This window comes from Leuresthes tenuis, unplaced genomic scaffold (assembly GCF_036924035.1).
Source record: "Leuresthes tenuis unplaced genomic scaffold, fLeuTen1.0.hap1 SCAF_19, whole genome shotgun sequence".
Classification (NCBI taxonomy): Eukaryota; Metazoa; Chordata; class Actinopteri; order Atheriniformes; family Atherinopsidae; genus Leuresthes; species Leuresthes tenuis.
Window position 1 is genome coordinate 17,803,725 of NW_027325373.1, and position 20,995 is coordinate 17,824,719.

The window sequence follows — 20,995 nt, forward strand, 5'->3', positions numbered from 1 at the left end:
CTCCAACCAGTCTGACTCATCAAGGCGTTAACCACTCCAAACTGTGACTCCCTTGCCTCAACTCAGAATCAATTTTAAAGCGTTAAGGCGAAAATGAGTAGATAACAACTTCAAATATACCCATACAAGTCTTTACAAACAAACATACAAACTGTCCAGGATTTACCCTGCTTATATCCCTGTGTCAGCTGGGATACCTTGGTGGGTGTCTTTTGTCAGTATTGACTGAAGCCTCTAACTTGTTTCTGCTACTTGATTGTCTAATTTATCCTTACAGTTTTGACAATACTCTTACAATTAACACCTCTTACAGATGCAGATATCTTAATATAAATAAATAATTTTGTTTCGTTTTAGTAGTTGTGGTTGTTTTAAAACTGTCAAACGAGTAAAGGTTTCCTGTGCTGTAATATATTCTCACAGCGACCTCATCCGTCTGTCATTTCAGTCATGCGCAGAACAAACTGCAATCTCACCACCATGGAAGTGTGACTCCCACTTGGACCAGAGAGGAGACAAGTCAAGTTACAAGTGGGTAAAATACCGGAAACGTATTTTACCTTCAGAATAAATTTACTAAAATTGAGTAGACGCCAAATAAGTTCTGCGTAATGTTGGCTTTTGGTATTTTTAAATATTTTTAGTGAATATTTAAATTTTTTTTCTTTAACAAAAATAGTTGTATGCGTATGTGGTGAAAATTCGGTGGTTTTACGTGAAATGACGGTTTGTGCGTTTTATTTTGAAGATTTTACCGGAAGTGAAATGCTTACATTCGACGTGAGTGACAACTGTAAATAGCTAGCTCCCAAGGAGACGCTCCGGCAGGACAGCGATGGGACGAATCGATTTTTAAACCCAAACAAATCGATCTACAGCCCGGAGTCAGATACAAGTGATGAATAAGCGATAGTTTTAGTGATTTATTTTGCTTCGGGGTTTATTTTTTGTGCCCGCTTTAAAGCGAAAGCGGTAGAGCATAACTTATCAGACTAGTTCCACCCGGGGAAGGAAGTTTGCTGTGGCGAAGGAAACATCGTAGGAAACCGGGGAGGGACAAAACATCCCGACATGGAGGACTCCGGGTCGGCCCTGGAGAAGAATGTGGCTGACCTCACGGTGATGGACGTGTATGACATCGCCGCAGTGGTTGGCCAGGAGTTTGAACGCATCATAGACCAGTATGGCTGCGAGGCTCTGTCCAGGCTGATGCCCAAAGTGGTGCGCGTGCTGGAGATCCTGGAGGTGATGGTGAGCCGCAGCAGCATTAGCCCGGACACCGAGGAGCTGCGGCTGGAGCTGGACAGGCTGCGACTGGAGCGGATAGACCGGCTGGAGAAGGAGAAGAAGCACAGACAGGTCTCACACCGCAAAGCAACACAAACTAATCCGTGTCCGTTACTCAGATCCGGGTTCAGTCAGTCGGTGACAGCCAGCTGGTTTATTAAAAACTTAATAACGGCACCAGGTCTGAATCTGTGTTTTCACCCGAGTGGCTGACCTATTCTTTTCTTACTTAAAAATATAAAACATCCTGCAAAGGTTACTTAGGCAGAAATCGTCAAACCAGACTAAACATATCCAAATATAAGTAAATATTTCACTGAAAATGGAAAATAAGTAAAAATATTTGCACCACACCATAATAATAGTAATTAAGTAAAGCTTATGAATGAGAATAACCTTTAAAAGTGCACATTTTAAAAGATAAAGCGTTGTGTTTGGAGTTTTTATTTGTGAGCGTACCAATACAAGTGTACAATCACTTAAGGTCATGCCCTGAAAATATCAGTGTCACTAAAATAACTAATTACACACTTTGGAAATGTACTGAAAACATCCCTTTTAGTAAAGCTGCCTTAAAAGTGCACAAAACAAGTTCCGGATTAAAAATGTTACTCAAAATAAGTGTGTATTATCGGGAAAAAAGTGTTTCATAGAGACATTTTACTAAGCTGATAACGAATTTGATGGCAGCAACTCGTCTCATGAAAGTTGGGACGGAGACAACGAAAGGCTGGAAAAGGAAGTGGTGCCAAGAAGAAACAGCTGGAGGAACATTAATGAGGTTAATATGCAGCAGGTCAGTAGGATGATTGGGTATAAAAAGAGCACCTTAGAGAGGCAGAGTCTGTCAGAAGTAAAGATGAGCAGAGGTTCAGCAATCTGCATTAAAAACAGACCTGATTCTGTCCTGGAAACTGGAAACCTGCACATCTGGAAGGCTCCATCAAAGCTGAAAGGTCCTGTTTTTCAGGGAAGGCCTTTCATATTTCAGCAAGACAATGTTAAACCACATCCTGCATCTATTCCAACAACACGGCTTCATAGTAGAAGAGTCCAGGTGCTGGACTGACCTGCAACTGAAACAACTGAAAACTGCCCAAACTACCAGTGAACGCATCACTGATGATAAACGATGATAAAGACCAGAAAGTCAGCGAGTACAACAATGACACAAACTGGTTTTCAGACTTCCGGCTGGAGTGTGTTCATTCCCAGCTCCGAGTTCTGACTTCCGAGGCAAATGCCGGTTGTTTTGGTTTGTGATGGCCCAATATTGTCAGTAAATTGATTCCCCCTTTCATACATACAGGTAAACTTACTGAGTTATTACAAAAATGTTCAAACACACACCGTAAATGGTGTTTCCCAAGCAAAGAGGGTTGGTCTGCCCCCGTTATTCACAAGATTATTCAAACAGATTGTCTGGCGATTGATAGCAAAATGATTGATTAACAGAACGATGCCACACTGTGGGTATTAATATTGAGATCTTCTCTGTAATCTTAGCTGCTTCTATGAAATATTAGCCTCTCCTTGGGCCTCGGAGTGGTCTTAAAACCATACAGGATGTGTCGAGAGGAAATGTCTGTGAGAGCTAAATACAATCCAGGCAACTCCAACATGGAGCTTCAGCTATTTTTGTTCACAAGTTTGAGGAGGCCTGTGTTGGACAGTGCATTGTGTGTTATTACATGGTTTTGATATCATCTGGTAAGTAGCTACGCCGCAGCCTTCAGATAGACTTTGTGGATGCAAAACATGAAATGCATCCATCTGATACCTGACAGAATATCAGTGTGAAGTAGTGTAATAACGGAATAATGCAGCGTTGAGGATGTTCTGTGGTTTTTAGATCAGCCTGGCAGTCGGTCTGCTCAGAGCTATGAAAAAGTTCAGATGTCAGTTTCTCGTGACGGTGACTGAGTCAGCTGTAGACTTATTAACAGAGTCTCGTGACTGTGATAAAGAGGATGTTGCATCACTGGTGTCTTGAGGTCAGGGGAGGACAGGGTGCAGTTTTTCTGTATGAATTGACTTTACTTAAAGGTTTTATTGCCCACTTATTGCAAAGTTTCATTTTGCAGGGACATCCCACGGTGGATAGACATGGAGTAAGAGTGCTCAGGCAGTCTGCCTTCCCCCTTATATTTGTTCTTGGATACTTTACCAAACTTGTTGCAAAACACTTTGAATCCCATCGTCAAAAATATAATCACAATGTGGCACAAAGTGGGAAGATGCTGCATCTCCGCACAGTCCCACATCAGTACTCCAAGCCAGGGAGCGCAGACTGGGCGTCCTGCATTGGATCTGTATTTACCCAAAACAAACGGCATGATGTCATTTGAAGGAATTAGGCAGGGACTTTGTTAGAGTGTCTCAGGTGGTGATGGATATGAGATATGAAAAAAAAAGACCAAAAGTCACACGACAGATCAGGCAAATGTTAATCTTTAACTGTAGAGAAATGAACCTGGTTACAGGACACCTGGGGGGGGGGGGGGTGTTGGGTTTATCCCAGCTGTTGGGATAAACCCTGACTTATGGTTGATAAGAAAATATTGAAATATGTGAGATAATTTACGCCTGTGATGGTCTGTTGTTTTTGTTTTATGACTCTGTAATGAGGAAAATGCAATAAAATACATTGTATTTAAAAAAAACGATGAAATTCTTTATTTAAAAAGAAGTATCAAAAGAAATAAATGTATATTCACAGCTCTATGGAGTCCATCTATTTACGCACACGTCATAGTTATACGACACTAAAGCAACATCACAGGATTGGATTTTTCTAATCTGTTAATCTGACGATTCATTTAAGGTAAATCGTTTGCTCACATAACATTCAGTTAGTCTCATGTAACACCAAGAAAAGCACCAATTTTAAAAAAAAATGTGATAAAGGAACTCCCTTATTGATAAAAGTAGTAGCTGATTGGTTTTATTTGAAACAAACTGATCAATTTTACAGCTCCAATATGCACAGTTCCCCGTTTTAAAGTAAAATATCCTGCAGGGAAATGTATTATTATCCTATTAATATGAAGCAGGTTTTCACTTAATCGACAGGAACCTTCATTATCAAACCCTTCGTTGTTTATGTGTATGTTTGATCATTTTTGGTTTGTTTCACCTCAAAAAATACGTATCTAACACAGACTGAAGGAAACACTGACAATTAGTCATTTTTAGCTTTAACAACACAAACAAAAAGCCAACAAACACAGAGCCCCACGTCTTAATTCAGACTGTTGATAGATGAACAAATTATCCAGATAATCCGCTTCAAAACACTCACTTGTTGTTGTTGGGTTTGCTGTAGAATGTGGCGTTTGCTCAGAGCTCCTCATGGCGCTCGGAGTCATTTACGCGCTCCATCCGTGTGCGACGGAATCGGATCGCAGAGCACAATGGAGGGTCTTCTCCGCGCGCAGACGGGTGACTAATCCAAGGACAAACTCGAATAAATGAGTGCAGAAACAAGCAAAAAAAAAAAAAAAAGAAAAAAGGCAGCTGCTTCCACGCTAGAAATGATGAGCAACTACAAATGAACCCAGCTGGACACCTACGAGTGATTCCTCTGTTGATTTGGAGGTTAAAACTCGAAATGTGTTGAGATGAAATATATCGTACCTATTCTCAGCATTCATGTCCAAAAACCTGCCGAATCACACAAAATGTAATGTTGATTTTAGTTATTTATACCTGCTTTTACCGGTAAAATAACCACTCAACTGTTAGTTACTTATTTTCACCTGTTTTTGCAGAAAGATGGTAATTCTTTTGTTTTTATCGTGAATCTTCACATCAGTATTTGGTCGCAATTAAGTGTAGATGAGAGATTTTATTCTGAGCCTCAATATTTCCGTGCAGTCCTTGAAGTGATTATTGGTATATTTGAACATATTTGCTCACATGTTGCTGAAATTTAAAGCTAGTCGGTCAGATGGCGGTACCGTGGTGACGGACGCGGCCGGAAAACGTCCTAACATGTTCTGCATGTGTCGTTATGACCTGTGTACAGGAGCTGGAGCGGGTGGAGGATGTGTGGAGGGGAGAGGCCCAGGATCTGCTCTCCCAGATAGCTCAGCTGCAGGAGGAGAACAAACACCTCCTCTCCAACATGCCGATCAAAGACTCGATGAACGAGGAGGACCTGCAGAGACACGAGGGTGAGGAGGAGTTGTTGCTCTTTAGATGCCCAAAGATGTTGGATCATCTCTGGGAAATATTGGTGACGTAGGTTTTTATGGATGCTTTAGCAGGGAGACGTTTTCATGCTTAGATATGGAAATGCTCATCATTTTTCTTGCAGAGAATTAGATAACAGGGGGGTTAATTTATCTTAGGATGAGGACTGAAGGAGAAAAGATGGCCCAGCACTCTTCAGTTGTATTATTATCTTTTAAATGAACGTGTCATTCATCCATCCAGAGAGACAGAAAGGGCTCGTTGCAAAGCTAAAGGGACAGCTTCAGTGGAGAACAGGATCCTAACGTGCACAGATGAGTAGAGTTAAGATTGCAGCTCGACTTGGCCTTTTAATTGGACCGTCCTCGTTCCAGAAGCATGAGAGGAGAATCGAGTTGATGATTTGAGTATGTCTGACACTGCGTCGGACTTTCTCTGTGGGACGTCGTGGTACATGTAAGTACAGCTGAATTCACTGCACGGACGTCGTCTTTAAGTCACTTTAATGGGGATTTCTGCAGCCTCTCGATCTACAGCCGCTTATCTGGGTGTGTTAGCAGTTTAGATTTACTTTAGAGACAATATAAGATCATTTTAAATCTAAAATCAGACAAATTTGTGTCTCGGTGTGAGGAGGCAGTCGTTTTCATGTAGGGCTACAGTAGCAGGAAGCGTAGAGGTATAATTTGTATCGTTGTAGCCGTCGCTGCCTAAAGTTTCGGTTCTCTCTTCTGTTAAACCTGGGTCTGCCCCGAGGCCTCATTCATGTTTGAAATACCTTCCCAAGAAGGCATCTGGACGGCTTCCAGACTTAAAGCCCAAAGCGCCTAAACTGCTTCCTTTAAATTGGGAGGAACAGCGACCCCGCGATACATGGGGAAATCCTCACTTTTCCGGCTGAGGACGCTCAACGAGGTCGGCTCGACCACACATTCTGCAAAAAGCAGAGATACAAGCACCTCCATACAGCTCATGAAGAGAATCTGTGACAAAACCGAAGTGTGAAAATGTTCAGATGCAGTTTTCTTGGCTGGTATTCAGGCAGCTGGTGGAGACTTTCAAACAAAACACTTCCCAAAGTATCAAACTGCTGTCAAAAGTGTCAGATTCCTGATGGTTTGGAGGGATAAAAAGTCTTAATTTGCCACTGCACATTTTCAAATGATCCCAAAGAAAACCGCAGAAGTCCCAAATGTAATATTTCTGGACCTGAGGGTAGTCTGTTCCATCCGAAACATGCTTTAAATTGAACTATTTTGACAGATTTTATGGAAGTTAGGTGAGAAATGTGTCTACGTTTGTACAGAAAGTTGTTTTGTTACTTTTGGATCGTTTCACATGTCTCAGTTTTGCACACTGTCTCACAAAGAAGGCTTTCTCTGTGTCCGCCGGCGAGCCAGCCGTGTTTCTTGGTGGTTTCACACAGAGGCCACAGTCACCCCGACCCGCTGCGGACAGAGCAGCCTCAGTGCACGGGCACACCTGCAGGGCTGGCACACAAATGACCCGTCTCTGCCAATAAGCACTCATCATTAAATCAAACATTGTCTCATCTGAGAAATGAAGCTCGTTTTTGTGGACACAATCCAGCCCCGTCCCGCTCCACTGTTTGTGGTTTCCAGGCATGACGGAGATTGAGAAGCAGGTGATGATGAAGCTGAAGGAGGTGGTGGACAAGCAGAGGGACGAGATCCGAGCGAAGGACCGCGAGCTGACGCTGAAAAATGAGGACATAGAAGCAGTAAGGCCACACGGGCTGTTCTGTTTGCCCTTATTCAAATCTGTGGGTTTTAAAAGGAAAGACACTCTGGCCCTTGCCAGCTCTTAAAACGAGGTAAATGACGTGTCACAATCCCAATCACCCCTCTGTGTTACCTGCTCCTGCAGCTCCAGCAGCAGCAGTCTCGCCTCATGAAGATCAACCACGACCTGCGGCATAAAATCTCCGTGGTGGAGGCTCAAGGGAAAGCGCTCATCGGGCAGAAGGTGGAGCTCCAGGCTGGCGCTCAGGCGCAAGCGCAGGAGGTCGGCGCTCTGCGGCAGGAAGTCGCGCGCCTACGGGAGCGGCTTCAAGGAGAGCTGCCCGCCCAGAACCCAGAGGAGCCCCGGCCTCTGCCCCCGTCACCTGCAGAGGTAAAGCACAGCAGGGAAAAAAAAAGCGCGAAAATCAGGAGATTTTACATGTGAGCATAGATGTTTCTGACTCACAAAGATATTTAAAAGTCTCATTTTGAAATAGAATTAGTTCTTCTATTGATTTTAAAGGGTTAAAGGACGATATACAACAAACTGTTAATTAGATCTAGAGGGTTCTAACTAATTATTAACTAATTCTGCAACAACATTTTAGCTTAAAGTTGTGTTTTTGATCGCTCTGACGCTCTTTTGTTTGTACCGACCCTGAATTCAAGCATCAGGATAGTGTTTCTACGCTCAAACTGTAGGATCGGCCTCTGAAATGATATTTCAGTCCATTTCTAATCTTCATAACCAAATGTTCAGCATGTTTTTCTAGTGCAAGTTAAAAAAAATCTCACTTTTATTGAGTTTTCATATAAAAATGACATCTTTATTGTCAGTATAGTGACTCATAAAGTAAACACATGGCTGAATCTTTTTGGTTGTGTTAAAGGTTGTTTACTTTAATGAATCAGCCAAAAAAATGGGGTCAGATCCCAGCTGGTTAATTAGCTGATTTTGCGTTCATCAGAGCTAGTCAGTTTTCCCTGGAAAGGTCCACCTTCTATTCTTCTCTGTCTTCTCTTCTGCACCAGATTTGACCCATTTTTAGCCAAACGAAACCAGGCAACGACAGCCTTCAAACAAGGGTAATGTTAGAGCAACGTACAACTCGACCTGGCGTATCGCCACATTCTTTATATTCAGCGACATCAGTCCCATATCCGATAAATTACTGACACGAGGGTCTGAGCCCGATGCCGACATTGGAGGAAAAATGTCCTTCTGTGTGTTGCTCCTTTAAAAAATTTGATTAATTTCACTTTCATCAACTAGTTACTCAGTCGACTTGCTTTCTTGTTTTTTGTTTTCCTCCATGAATATGAAATAAAATGGTAAAATACCAGGATAGTAGCTCAAGATGAGCAAATAAATCCCCATGTGTTATAATCCTGAGGAGACTTATTGATCCCGCTGCTCATGTCAGACCCTCTTAGACTGAAGGTGCCTTTTTCTTTCTGTTTTTAATCTATGAATACCTCCTATTCAGCATTTTCGGCTGAGTTTTAATGAAATACTTGTAAATACATCCCCTCGTTTCTTTCGTGTGCCACCAGAAAAGTTCTCCTCACGCGATGCGTCGCGCACGAAAAGCCAAACGCCTGAATTAAAAGGTTCGGTGAAGCTGTAATAAAGTGTCTTTTACTCCCACCAGCGTGCTAAAGCTGCCGCAGTGGTGTTGGGGGCTGAGGGCTGGTCAGACAGACCCGACCCCTGTGAGCTGATGCCGGGCGGGTTTGATTCTGCCCTGTGGCCCCCGTCCGGTTCCTTCGGTCCAGAAGGACACGAGCACGAGGAGGCCGAGGACGAGGCCGTGTTGCTTTGGGTAATGCAGAAATGCAAGTCAGCAGAATGGTGTGATTATCCAAGTCTAAGAACGTCTGGAGGCAGCGCACTAACACCGTGACCCAGAGGAAGCGCTGGGGTCTGCATGGCTGGTTGACAACTAACAGAGTGTCAGAGGGGGTTTTCTCCTCAGCCAACTGGGTGAGACTCTCTGGATGACTGCAGTGACGGCCCCTCTAAATATAGACCGCTGTGACAGCTCGGCCTCTAACAGCACTTAAAGTTGTCCTTTCGTGCACTGGGATTGTGAAGCACCGACAGTATAAGTGCTAGTTTTAGAGTCCGACTGAAATGAAACTATAGGCCAGGAGAAAGGGGAGGTAAATTTGACCCAGTCTGATGTCTTTTAACAAGTCTAAACAAAATAAAGCTCAGCAGTCAGAATAAAAAGAACGATCTGACCTTTAAGCTGAAAGAAAGGCGGATACATCTCAGCTTCAGCTTCGTCTGAGGCGACTGAATCAGAACTGAAGCAAAACTGTTTTATCTGAGACGGTCTGGCTGCTTGTGGTAGGTAGATATGCAGAACTGTGTGCTCCACGTGTGAAATGTGTGCGATCTATCACTGTTCAACACTAAAACATGACATAAGATGCCCAGCAGTGGAGAATAACCGGCAAGTTCTTCTCTGTATCCTCACATCCAGCCTCTTTGCTTTTGTTCTTCACTTTGAAGACGCCAATGTTGACTGAAATGTCCGTAATACAATATTGATAAGAAGAGTTGGAGATACAGTGAAATAGATGCAAAAGCCAGTCTCTGCTGTTGCCTCACTGTTGAAGTTTGATGCCTAAAGTAACAAAAAACATCAATTTGTTTTATTAACGTGACACTCAAACATCATTCATACGAGCTAATTGTGAAGCAGAAAGGAAGAAAATGTCCAGATTTGGACACATCCCGTGACATTCAAACGGCAGATAAGATTTGCTTCTACAGTGAGCTGAGAAAGAGCCTTAACTTTCCTCCGCTTCCCCTCCTGAAGTAAAACTCTGGGCCTTTTCAAAGAACAGAACATTACTGATTTCATTTGGACGTTATTTGTAGAACAGGTGTGCTTTTTCCACGGTGCATGAGTGACTTGGATGAGTTGCATGTGTTTCAGGTGTTTATCTTTAGCTCTCGATGACTGTATCCGGTGTGCTGAGTTAAGGAAAAACAGGTGATAGAGTTTGAGTTTCAAGGAGGGAAGGGAAAACTAAACCAAACGTATTGGAACAAGGGCCAGTGTCTGACTTATAGTTCAACATTTGCCACCAGGAGGCGATGTGCGATGAAGACATGCCTGCTGTGTTCCAATATTTCACAAAGGTATCCTCACATCCTTTCCCCCTTCCTTCCTTCCTCCTTTTCTACCTTTCCCCTTCCCTCTGGTTGAGTTTACTCTGTGTGATGCATTCGTCTGTCGGCAGGAGGCGCTGTGTGAGGAGGAGTCGGGCGGCCTGGACCCAAAGGACCCCAACAGGCCTCGGTTCACCCTACAGGAGCTGAGGGACGTCCTCCATGAGAGGAATGAGCTCAAGGCCAAAGTTTTTCTGCTGCAGGAGGAGCTGGCATACTACAAAAGGTGCTGATGCTGTCAAAAGTGTTTCAGTCTGAGGACATAAAATAGGATTTTTTCATAAAGATGGGATCATCTGGATGGATTTAGGTCAACTGCTTCCTTTAACTGAAGAGGATTGTCTTGGACTAACTTTAAACTCTCCCCTGCTGTTGTAGAGATTCGGTGAAACAAGGAAAAAAGCAGCCAGACTTTTTGTAATCTCTTAAAGTGGTCTTGAGCAATAGTTCCCCAAGCTTTCAGAAGGTCTTTCAAAGTTTTTTTTTTTAACTTTGGCTGCTTTTTCACCCATTTTCAGTCTAGTTGTTGTGTTATTGTGTTTGTTAAGCCACTTAACTCTGACCTATGAATAATTCAAGCAGAAAAAAGGCTCCTAACTCAAGGGATGAACCAGTGTTGTGTCGATACATAACAGACAACGTAGCAAAGAACACATTTTAAATTGTATCTTTAGGCTCTTTGTTACCAGCAGCCTGTCACAAAGACACATCATTTGTTCCCATTTCTTTAGTTTCATCTATGAAGGTCATCTATGAGCCTGTTGCAGCATAAATGGCTGATGAGAACCTATATTACACCAGTCAGGCTAAGTCACTGGTCCCAGTACATTCCAGATTCTTCTGCTAAATATTTACAATAAAAAAAAAACGAATGGGGAAATAATATTGGAAGACAGTTGTTTAAACTTTATTGAATATTTTGGGATACGGGGCGTGCATCCAGAGGACTTTGTCGTCAATTCTAAACTATTCTAGTCAACTCGACTCTGGAGGCCTGGAGGATGGTCGCCCAGTCCTGGAAGAAAATAGACCTACCTTCAATAAATACGTGGATCAGGGCAGGAAGAGGAGTTTGACGGAATTTGGTGGACTTGTTTATTTTATTTAGTTTTACATGTGCTGTTTTTGTATTTTGTGTTGTTTATTATTATCATTATAACACCAAATTTGTCTTTCTTTGCAGTGATGAGGCAGAGGATGAGATCGTGACTCCGACCCCGTCTCCCTCCCCTGAACTGAGGACTCGCTCCCGTTCTTCTGCCCAGCCGGAATCAGGAATCAAGCGCCTGTATGTTGACCCCGAATGCCTGCAAACACGCACACTCCTGCAGAATCTGCTTTTTAAAAACGCGCACCTGTTAAAACCTTCTTCTTTCCGATGGCTTTGCATGCACTGGGAACAGCCTGGTTTCTTTTTTCGTCTTTGGTCTGTGCATGCTCAAACATTTGCCTCTGACATGCTTGTTCTGGGGCTATTTCAGGCTGGCAACCTTACCTTTGTGACGGCTTTTATGTCTCATAACAATACTGTCGATTTCTATGTTTAATTCTGCCGTGAAGGATGGCCTCGTTGATTTCTGAAACCGGTGAAAGCAGCTTGAAAAATGTTTCGGCTTTATCTGAAACGAAATAAAGGACTAACTCCCACTGATTCGAGGTGGAAACGGCACATTCACACACTCACTTCCTGTGCTTGTGTGGCTGTGGAAACAAAGGGTGAAACATGTTTTAAATCCTAAACACATGAACAACATGTTGGAATTATTCACTCCGACTTGTCTGTGAGGAAGTAAAGATCAATGATTAAAAGCTACAGTTTGAATCTAAGAGGTGAGAAATGTGTTATAAACTAAGGAAAATTAGATAATGTCACATTGAGCATGCCTTTTTTTTAAAAATGAGCCAAGGTGAGAAGTTGAGCTGCAAACAGCTTTCATACATCTGAGGAAAAAACACCCCAAAGATGCAGCTTGTTGCTCAGATACCTTTGGGTTAAATCTCGTTGAATGTGTCTTATTTATAAGATAGTCCCGCTCCGTATGTATCATCTTCTTCTGTAGCTTTTAGATAACTGTTGTGCAGTAAAAGAGTGCAACATTTCCTTCTGAGCAGAGTTGCATGTTGTGAAAATACTAAAAGCATTAAACAGCTGAAGTAGAAATCACCTCATTAGAATTCTGTGAACTCCTGGCATCAGATATGTTCAGTTTACATCGACTAAAATGAACCGATTTATATTAATTTCTTTTGTTTTTTAAAATTTTATTTAAACCAACATGCAGCCATGCTGCATGCTTGTTTAAAACAACTCACTTAATTCTCCATTCATTGAAAAGACGACTGTGCTGTTCACATGACATCCAAAATGTATCAGTTTAAAAATGTGTGTTAGTATAGAATCATAGGTATGTACAGAACTGATCAATAGACCTGATCCAGCCCTCATTTCTTTATATTTCCTTTCAAGCAGCCAGACTTTCTCGTAATCTCTTGAAGTGGTCATAGTCCTCCAGGTTTTCTGAAGGCTTTCAAAATTTTTCTTTGGACGTTTGCTGCTTTTTCACCCATTTTCAGTCCAGTTCTTGTGTATTGTTATTTGTTAAGCCACTTAACTCTGACCTATGAATCATTCAACCTCAAAAAAGGCTCCTAACTCCAGGGATGAACCAGTGTTGTGTCGACACATAACAGACAACTTGGCAAAGAACACATTTTAAATGGTATCTTTAAGCTCTTTGTTACCAGCAGCCTGTCACAAAGACACATCATTTGTTCCCATTTCTGTAGTTTCATCTATGAAAAACACCAAAGATAACACAGTTTGACAGAAAATAGTATTTTTGCTCCAACAAGGTGATTCCCAAAGAGCTATTATCTGAAAACCTGGCATATCTCAGCATGGTGTGTCCTTAAAACATTTGAGGAAACTGGACAAGTGGAGGACAAAAGAAGAAGTGTCAGGCCTAAAAAAAACTATCTACAGCAGATGAACAGGATCTGAAAGTGATGTCCTTAAGAAAGAGGAAAAAATCCAGCAAAGACCTGAAACAGGACCTGAGAGATGCATCTGGACCTTCAGCTGATCCATCTACTGTTGGCCCAAGGCTCATCAGAAATGGTCTCCATGGAAGGGTGGCTGTCAAGAAGCCATTCTTAAGGAAGGGAAACAGGGAGAAAAGGCTGAGCTATGCCAAATGACACAAGAAGTGGACTGAAAATCAGTGGCAACAGGTCTTATGGAGGGATGAATCCTCCCCAGAGCCCGGACCTCAACATTATTGAAGCAGTGTGGGATCATCTGACAGAGAACGGAACAAAAGGCAGCCAACATCCAAAGAAGAGCTTTGGGATGTCCTTCAAGAAGCCTGGAGAACTATTCCTGAAGACTACTTAGATTACACTTGTTATCTCTCTAAATCCTGGTCTGATTCAACATCCACTGGGTTCCGTCCTACAGGAACATCTTTGCATTCACTGGTTATATTGCTCAGGTTTGATTGTTTCCCGTTCGTCATTAAACCACAACGGGATGACACAGTCTACAGTCTTGATCTTAATTAATTGATAATAAACTGACTCCTGACCTCAGGTCGTCCATGTGAGGCTGCTTTATAGTTAAATCCTGTTGTATTTCCTGTCCCTGCAGCTTTTATCTCTCATAATATTTTATGTCCATCGTAGATTTCCTCTGAGAATAGAGTGCATCATTTACTCACACCGACATACTGACGGTGTTTCATTCTGTATTTTCAGTTGTGATGACTTGTGGGTCAAACAGGTCAAAGGTTGACATGGTCCCTGTCTCCGCCCCCCCCCTCCCTCCTCTGTGTGTCTCCACCTCTGTGTAACAGGATCTTCACAGCCATAATGCCGATGGTGGCGGCTGGTTTGATCCCAGATGACCCCACTTTACAGCCAATCAGACGCCTCGTGTCGCTTGTATGACTCCATATTTGTTTGGCTTCAGTCTGTCACCGTCTCAGCTAACAGCCTCCACCCCACTTGCATGTGCCGGGGTTGGCTTTCTTTTCGCACCTTCGTAGTATTCTGATTGGCTGATTGTGGGGCTGTCTGTGGATCGTTGAAATCAGCCAGTCAGAATAGATGTTTAGTCTGTTGACTCATCTTCTCCCTCACTGACAGACCCCCACAACTCACAAAATAATTCACAAACTAAAGCACTTTTAGCTCATAGTTCCTGATGAAATGTGCCTGCCCTGATCATAAAGAGGTGAGATTCTGAAGAAAAATGTAAACGCATGCAAATCATTTAAACATTTATCAAGACAATATGTCTCTTTAAACTGACACATATTAGTTTTTTTTGCTCATTTTGAGTTTTGTGGCATCAGAAAACTGTTAACGTCTCCTTTTAGCAACACTCTGTAACTGTTTGGGTGGCGTTTTTAAAGGGAAAAGGCAGGAATTTCACCAGTTTAACAGTTCAGAGCTTCGTCTATGGTATTTTTCTCTTTCTAATTTTCTAAATACTTAAAGAGTTCCCAAATTCTGCTTTTCTACTATTTAATTACAACACAAAACTAGTTGTTCCAAAACAGTAAACTTCAAGTTGACTAATCGTTACCACGGATTAGTCTGACTGCAGGTACAATAAAATATATAAGAGAATTTGATATGCTTAGCGTATTCATTTTTCACCAGAGTAAGTTGTTGTAATACCTGCAGAATGTGGTTTGTGTTGCTGAAATAAGCACAATTTGCAAAAATAAAGTCAAGACAGTTTTTCCCTTCAGTTAAGTCCAGTTTAAACCCTTTTCAGACACGATAACGCAACATTAATGGATTTAAGTCTCCATTAAACAGTCATTTATCACTGTTCTGTTAATGTTCCTCCTGTTCATTGAGACGTGACTTTTAAAAGTCACTCAAAGAGCCACGGTGCACGCCATATTTGTCATTCGTCTAAGGTTAGACAGCATTTATAGTCCGGGTATGATATAAAAGTCTTTATAAACCCTACTTTTCTCCTTGTTTAAGCTGAACAGTCTGAGTTAAAGTGGTGAGAGTCCATATGCACTACAGAAACACCTCAGATGTTAGAAACACTGTCCCTGCACAGTCACCGCTGTTAACACCATACAAACCTCTGTAACCCTTCTGGAGTTACAGTTTTCTCACAAAAAAAATGATATTTTTAACCTAACAAACATGGAGTATTGTGTTAAACAAAACAGTGATGGATTGGAACTGGTAAGAATTATTGATATATGATCAGAAAGAGACACATTTAAGCAGCTTTCTCCTGTTCATTTGGCTCAGATTATTTGAAAAACCAACTCTGCGGGAGCTAAGTCTCTGTCTTCACTCGGTCCTACCGAGTCCGATTACAATCTGAAAATGTTCTGGAAAAGCACCAAGAGGGTAATTCACACGACACTGAGACGTTCAGTTGCAACATGGTCATTGAAAGAAGTCTGTGGGTGAAAAGGGGAATTAAAGGTGACATATTATGCACTTTTTTAACAATTTGGCATAATAACAGCAATAACTCCTTAGAAGTTGGTGTAAGTCATCTTTATTCGCTAAGCTGTTAGCGTTAGCTACTGCTAAAGGGAAAAAAAAATCCATAAATAAACCATGAGGAATTATTTCTCAGATACTTCCATTTCCCTGCTCTGAAGTTCAGGCTCTGAGAGTTGGAACTGATCCGTCTTTGTGGCTCAGTTTCTTCAGTCCAGTGTCGAACTGGACCAAGTTGTTAAAACAGTCTGATGAAAAGTGGTTGCTGCACATTAGCTTTAGCTAGCTCGACCCTCAAATAGATCCACTGGGCTCTTATGTCCTCTCAGGCTGCTGGTAGTTGTAAGATGCATGCTCCTCAGTAAAGCTGACAGCAGAACATTTCCACCAGAAGCTGGCTTCATCTGTCCAGCAGGGTGGATGTGAGTGGGCGGGGCTTAGCAGAGGAGGTGGAGTCAACTTAAGGAGTGACTTCAATTTGTAATGAAAAACAGAACGGCTCGTTAAATGAGGAACTTTCAAACAAAGAGGAACTAAAAGAAAAGCCTGGGTTGTGTTTTGTGGAGTTTTACACTTGCTGGTGACTTCAGACCCTAATATTTGCTCCCAGGAACAGGAAAAATGGATTTTAACATAATATGTCACCTTTAAATAAAACCTTGTTTCTGTTACTAGTTTCATTATTTTTTTTTCTCTTTTCATGGCGAGTTTTCACTTTAATCTGTGGGTGATGTGCTGAACTGTCCGCCACAGAATTTAGTCTGTTTTTACACCAATATCACCAAACATTCAGTGCTGCCTGTTTTCAGCCTCGTCCCTTACCACACCATACGTGATGAAATGCACAGATTCTTGAGCTTTTTTCTTCAAATGTTGAAGGATGTGTTCATGCAGTCTCTACTCCCCTGTTTACAGTTCAACTCATTTGTTCAGGTGTTTTTTTTTTCTTTTTTTCTTAAGCATGACACAACATTTTTGCCATCACCAACCTATTCTTTAAACCAGCTACCGGCATCAAATTCAAGTTGAACTCTGTTACTTTCAATCAAATATCGTGTTTAAATGATTTGACAATCACTGCTTTTTGCTTGTTATTTGTGTCTCACGCAGTGTCTCGTCTTTTGTGGAACAGAGTCGTGTTCAATTAAAACGCAACAAGTAGCACATTTCAACAGCGGCTGTTCTGTGTTTGGGAAGATTTAAACATCAGGAGCAGATACGCGAGGAAAAGATAGAAGCAGATTTGAAGTTCCACAAAAAGTTCTCCTCATTAATTCACCTAAAACACAGACCGTTCTGATGTGTTGCTGCTGTAAAATCCACCTTAACTCTAACACTGCCTGACATGTGGCTGATTTAGGAGCAACCCCCGACACGCATGGCGCCATGGTGATGTCTTCTCTCCTCTCTTTTCCCCCCCAGGTTTAGTTTCTTCTCGCGTGACAAGCAGCGCGGCTTGCAGCGGAGCCCGCACCTCGACGCCAGCTTCGACTCCTGGGCGGGGAAAGACGGCGTGTACACTGAACAAGCCCAGGAGGCCTTACAGCACCTGTAGTGCGGACTTAAGTCACGTAACACTCCACGTCCATCACTCCACCGCACACCAAACCACCACTAAAGACTCACACTGCAGCTGGAATAGTATGCGCTTCTGGTGCGAGGACTCCCGGAGAGAAGAGGACGTTCTGGAAGGAACACAATTTAAAAAAGAAAAAAAGATTGTTATTTAAAGACGTGAGAACAGCATTTCTCACTGAGGGGCTCGTACAGACTGTGGAGCTGTGAAAATGCCACAAAGTGCTCCGGTTTTTACAGGATTCCTGTCCAAAAGAGATGGTAAACTCACGCTGAAGGATGCAGAGTGAAATGTGAAAAAGATTTAAACCCCTCATAGAAAACATACATTCACTTAAGTTCCATAGAAGCAGAAACGGTTTGATTCTTCTTTAATTTATTTAAAATGTCCGCTCTTCGATCCATCACCAGCATTTTTCCGATTCATACCGACGGAGGCCGACATGTCGAAAATGTTGCATAAGATCACAGATGAGGTGATTTTTAATCCACAGAGAGTCTTAAAGCAGGTCGGTGTGGAAGCCCATTTCTGCTCAGAAACTCCAGGATGAAAGTCGTGAGACAGTAAGCCACACGTTTTACTTCTGGAAAACATTCTAGAATGAATTGATTCCTTCATGAATGTTTTTATTCTCCACAATTTAGACTTACAAGCTCATAAATTTGAAATAGTGAGTCATTACTTTGATTCAGTATCTGAGTCACCCAAATATAGTTTAATCCTCACTTATTTTCTCATAATTCTGAATCATCCTAACTTCACATCCATTTAATTAGGTTTATATAAAGCTTGTTTTTACTTCAGCGATTCATCATTTTCCCCTGAGCTTAGCATTGTTGTTGCTGCGTAGTATCGTCATATTTTGTCCCTTTATGTCATAGCTTTGACTCAAGTCATCGTTGATTTTTATTTTTTTATTTTTTGTGTGTTTAATCTTCCTCATCGTAATATCAACTTAATAACTCAGCCTCCACTCAGATATTCTTTATAGCTTTTACAGTATTTTTCATACTATTTGGTCTCCTAAATCATGACAGAGTTCCCGTTTGGAGCGAGTAACGAGGCCGAGTGATATACGATCAGGTGATATACGAGAGAAAACTGGAGATACTTCTGCAGGAATTCTTGTTCTAATCTTCTTATGTCAGCGAGTGTCGGCCAAGTTTATTCTCCTCAAGCAGAAACGACTCAGTTTTCATGTCAGAACCCATTCAGATTTGAGAGGGAACTTTTTAGTTTTTAATTTTTTTACATATGAACTTATTTATTAAAACTTTGACTGTAGTTCTGAGACTGGGCTGCATTTGGTTTAATTTAGCACCTCTTAATGCCGACTTCTTTCATTTCTCTTACTTTGGACTTTGTCTGCCTTTTCAGGTCAGTTTCTTAGAGTTGTGACTTTGTCAAACGTGACAGTAGAAAATCTTGCGTTTTTAGTATTCCCCATTATCGTGATGCTCGATCATCGCGATTCTGACTCAGATTTGACATAATTTGTGCTTTATTCATCATTAGTTTACAAAGTGTGCTTCAATAAATCATCAGATTTAATGTGTGAGAGCTGAGATTGTATCTCATAATTCTAACAAAGTCCTTTTATCTGTTATTCAATTCAGTTGATTTGACTTCTTTCTTTACCTTCTAACATGGTTTAACTAGTTTCTCCCGGTGTTGACATAATTTTGAGTTTGCATTGCAAGATTTCTATTTCTGAAATCGTGTTTTTAAAGCAGTTTTTTTCTTTGGAGAAATGGGATGCCATAAGAAAGTTCTTGCTGTTCTCTGACTCGCAATCTACAATAAGATGAACACTAATCTTTACCTCATTAAATAAGGATGCATGGAGCGCGTCACAACCAGGAATACTCACTAAAATGTGTTAATTTGCTTTGAATTTGAAAAAATCATGAAGTACACACTGTGCACATATCACCAGCTGAACAAAGACACGTCACCAGTTTGATTTTATTATTAAACCCAAACCTCACAGCTTCCAGGAGGCAGTTTAATTACTTTAATGATCAATATTGTCAGTATTAACCCTCAGAAACCAGCTGCCTGCAAGATGCTGAGCACAGTTTTAACATCAGAATACAAATCACTCACCTTAGATTTCCGATTCACTTCAAAATGTGTATGAGCGCCCAATCAGAGCTGATTCAAAGTTGAAGGTGCCGTTTCTGTAGGATGACAGAAAAACGCCGACGTCATGTAGAGAAGACGCCGCAGCAATGCACTTAACCAGAAGGCGCGCTTTCATGCATCGTTCATGCAAGGCCTCGGACGTACAAAAAAAGAAATATTCATTTAACAGAGTGCAAAATCATGAACTTGTGGCAAAGTATCTCAGATTGTTCAGGAAATGTTGAAGTGTGGATCATGTCTTTTAAAAAAAATGCTACTTTACAGTTGCTGCTTGTGCTTTTAATGGCGGTGGCGCCTCATTTCCACTCCTCCGGAGAGGTGGAGTGAATTAATGTAAAACGACAAGAACGCTATAAAAACTGTAAATACGAGTGTGTTTGAAGCAGCTTCTCCTGTTTTACATGATCAGACCTGATGAAGAGAGCGTCGTATTGTGGAAGTCAAAGGGATCTGCAGAATTCAGACATGAAGAATTAGCTTAAAATTCAAAGGGAATCGGGTCAAAACTGAATTTTCACTCCACTTCTCTCATGTTTGTCTTCTGAACCCCATGAAAATGGATATTTAAGAGATAATGAACATATCACTGCTCTATTAAGTGCAAACATGTTTCTTCAGTAATAAAACTGTAATGCGTTTAAAGGTGTTTGGATGTTTTGGTTTTTAAATTGTGTCGCATTTGTTCGTTTTCGCTAAAAAGAAACGTGCAAAATTACATCTGTGGTGAAACGGTCTACTTTATGAATCAAAGTGGAGTATCTGTTAGTTAATATCTAAGCTGCTGTGTTCTTTACATTTGGGTTTAAATTCTTGGGTCCAAGAAAAGGAAATTTATGCTAAATATTTCTGCAAGTTTATATTTGAAATAGTTTAAATACCGCTGAACCAGCTGATAAATTCTCATATGTCAAGTGCTTTCCTGCTTTATTCCTAATCATGAAAAGCTTCAATTTATGTTAATTTTCATTGCTTTAGTCAACTCTTAGTATTATTGGATTGTCATCATTTTGTGACCTTCTTACCCTTCTTTTGGCCGCCGTGAGTCTCCGTCCTCGCTGATCTGCCATGTTACTACAGCAGCCCAGAAAGGACAAAACAAACTCTTTTTCATGGCCAATGTAGTTTCTCCTTTTCACTTTGAAGGAGAGGGTGAGGTGAGTTGCAATTTGTTATTTATGCCACAAGGTGGCACCACATCTTCCACAGTGGAGCTTTAACATTTGTTGCTTTAAACCATCCATCCATTCATTATCTTCCACTTATCTGCAAAAGATCCAGGGGAAACTCAGATATACCTCTACCTAGCAACGCTCTCCAGCTCCTCCTGGGGAATCCCAAGACATTCCCAGGCAAAAAGGGATACATAATCCCTCTTGTGAGTTCTCG

The 20,995-nt window shown here is 41.5% G+C and overlaps 1 protein-coding gene across 5 annotated transcripts; it reads left to right on the forward strand.

Moving 5' to 3' along the window:
• The first annotated feature begins 401 nt into the window (after nucleotides 1-401).
• Nucleotides 402-20,258, forward strand: rilpl1 (Rab interacting lysosomal protein-like 1). Of its 5 annotated transcripts, XM_072371913.1 has the most exons (9): nucleotides 778-1,359; nucleotides 5,315-5,462; nucleotides 7,104-7,222; nucleotides 7,369-7,614; nucleotides 8,876-9,046; nucleotides 10,327-10,377; nucleotides 10,479-10,633; nucleotides 11,591-11,695; nucleotides 17,311-20,258. In XM_072371913.1, the coding sequence occupies exons 1-9, from the start codon at nucleotides 1,072-1,074 to the stop codon at nucleotides 17,441-17,443; spliced, it is 1,416 nt and encodes a 471-aa protein (XP_072228014.1). In that variant the 5' UTR covers nucleotides 778-1,071; the 3' UTR covers nucleotides 17,444-20,258. The 5 variants fall into 5 exon arrangements, with proteins under 5 accessions (XP_072228013.1, XP_072228014.1, XP_072228011.1 ...); XM_072371910.1 differs by lacking the exons at nucleotides 8,876-9,046; nucleotides 10,327-10,377 and adding an exon at nucleotides 14,259-14,346 and having other exon boundaries at nucleotides 779-1,359; nucleotides 17,311-17,402; XM_072371912.1 differs by lacking the exons at nucleotides 778-1,359; nucleotides 8,876-9,046; nucleotides 10,327-10,377 and adding an exon at nucleotides 402-531.
• Nucleotides 20,259-20,995: the final 737 nt, after the last annotated feature.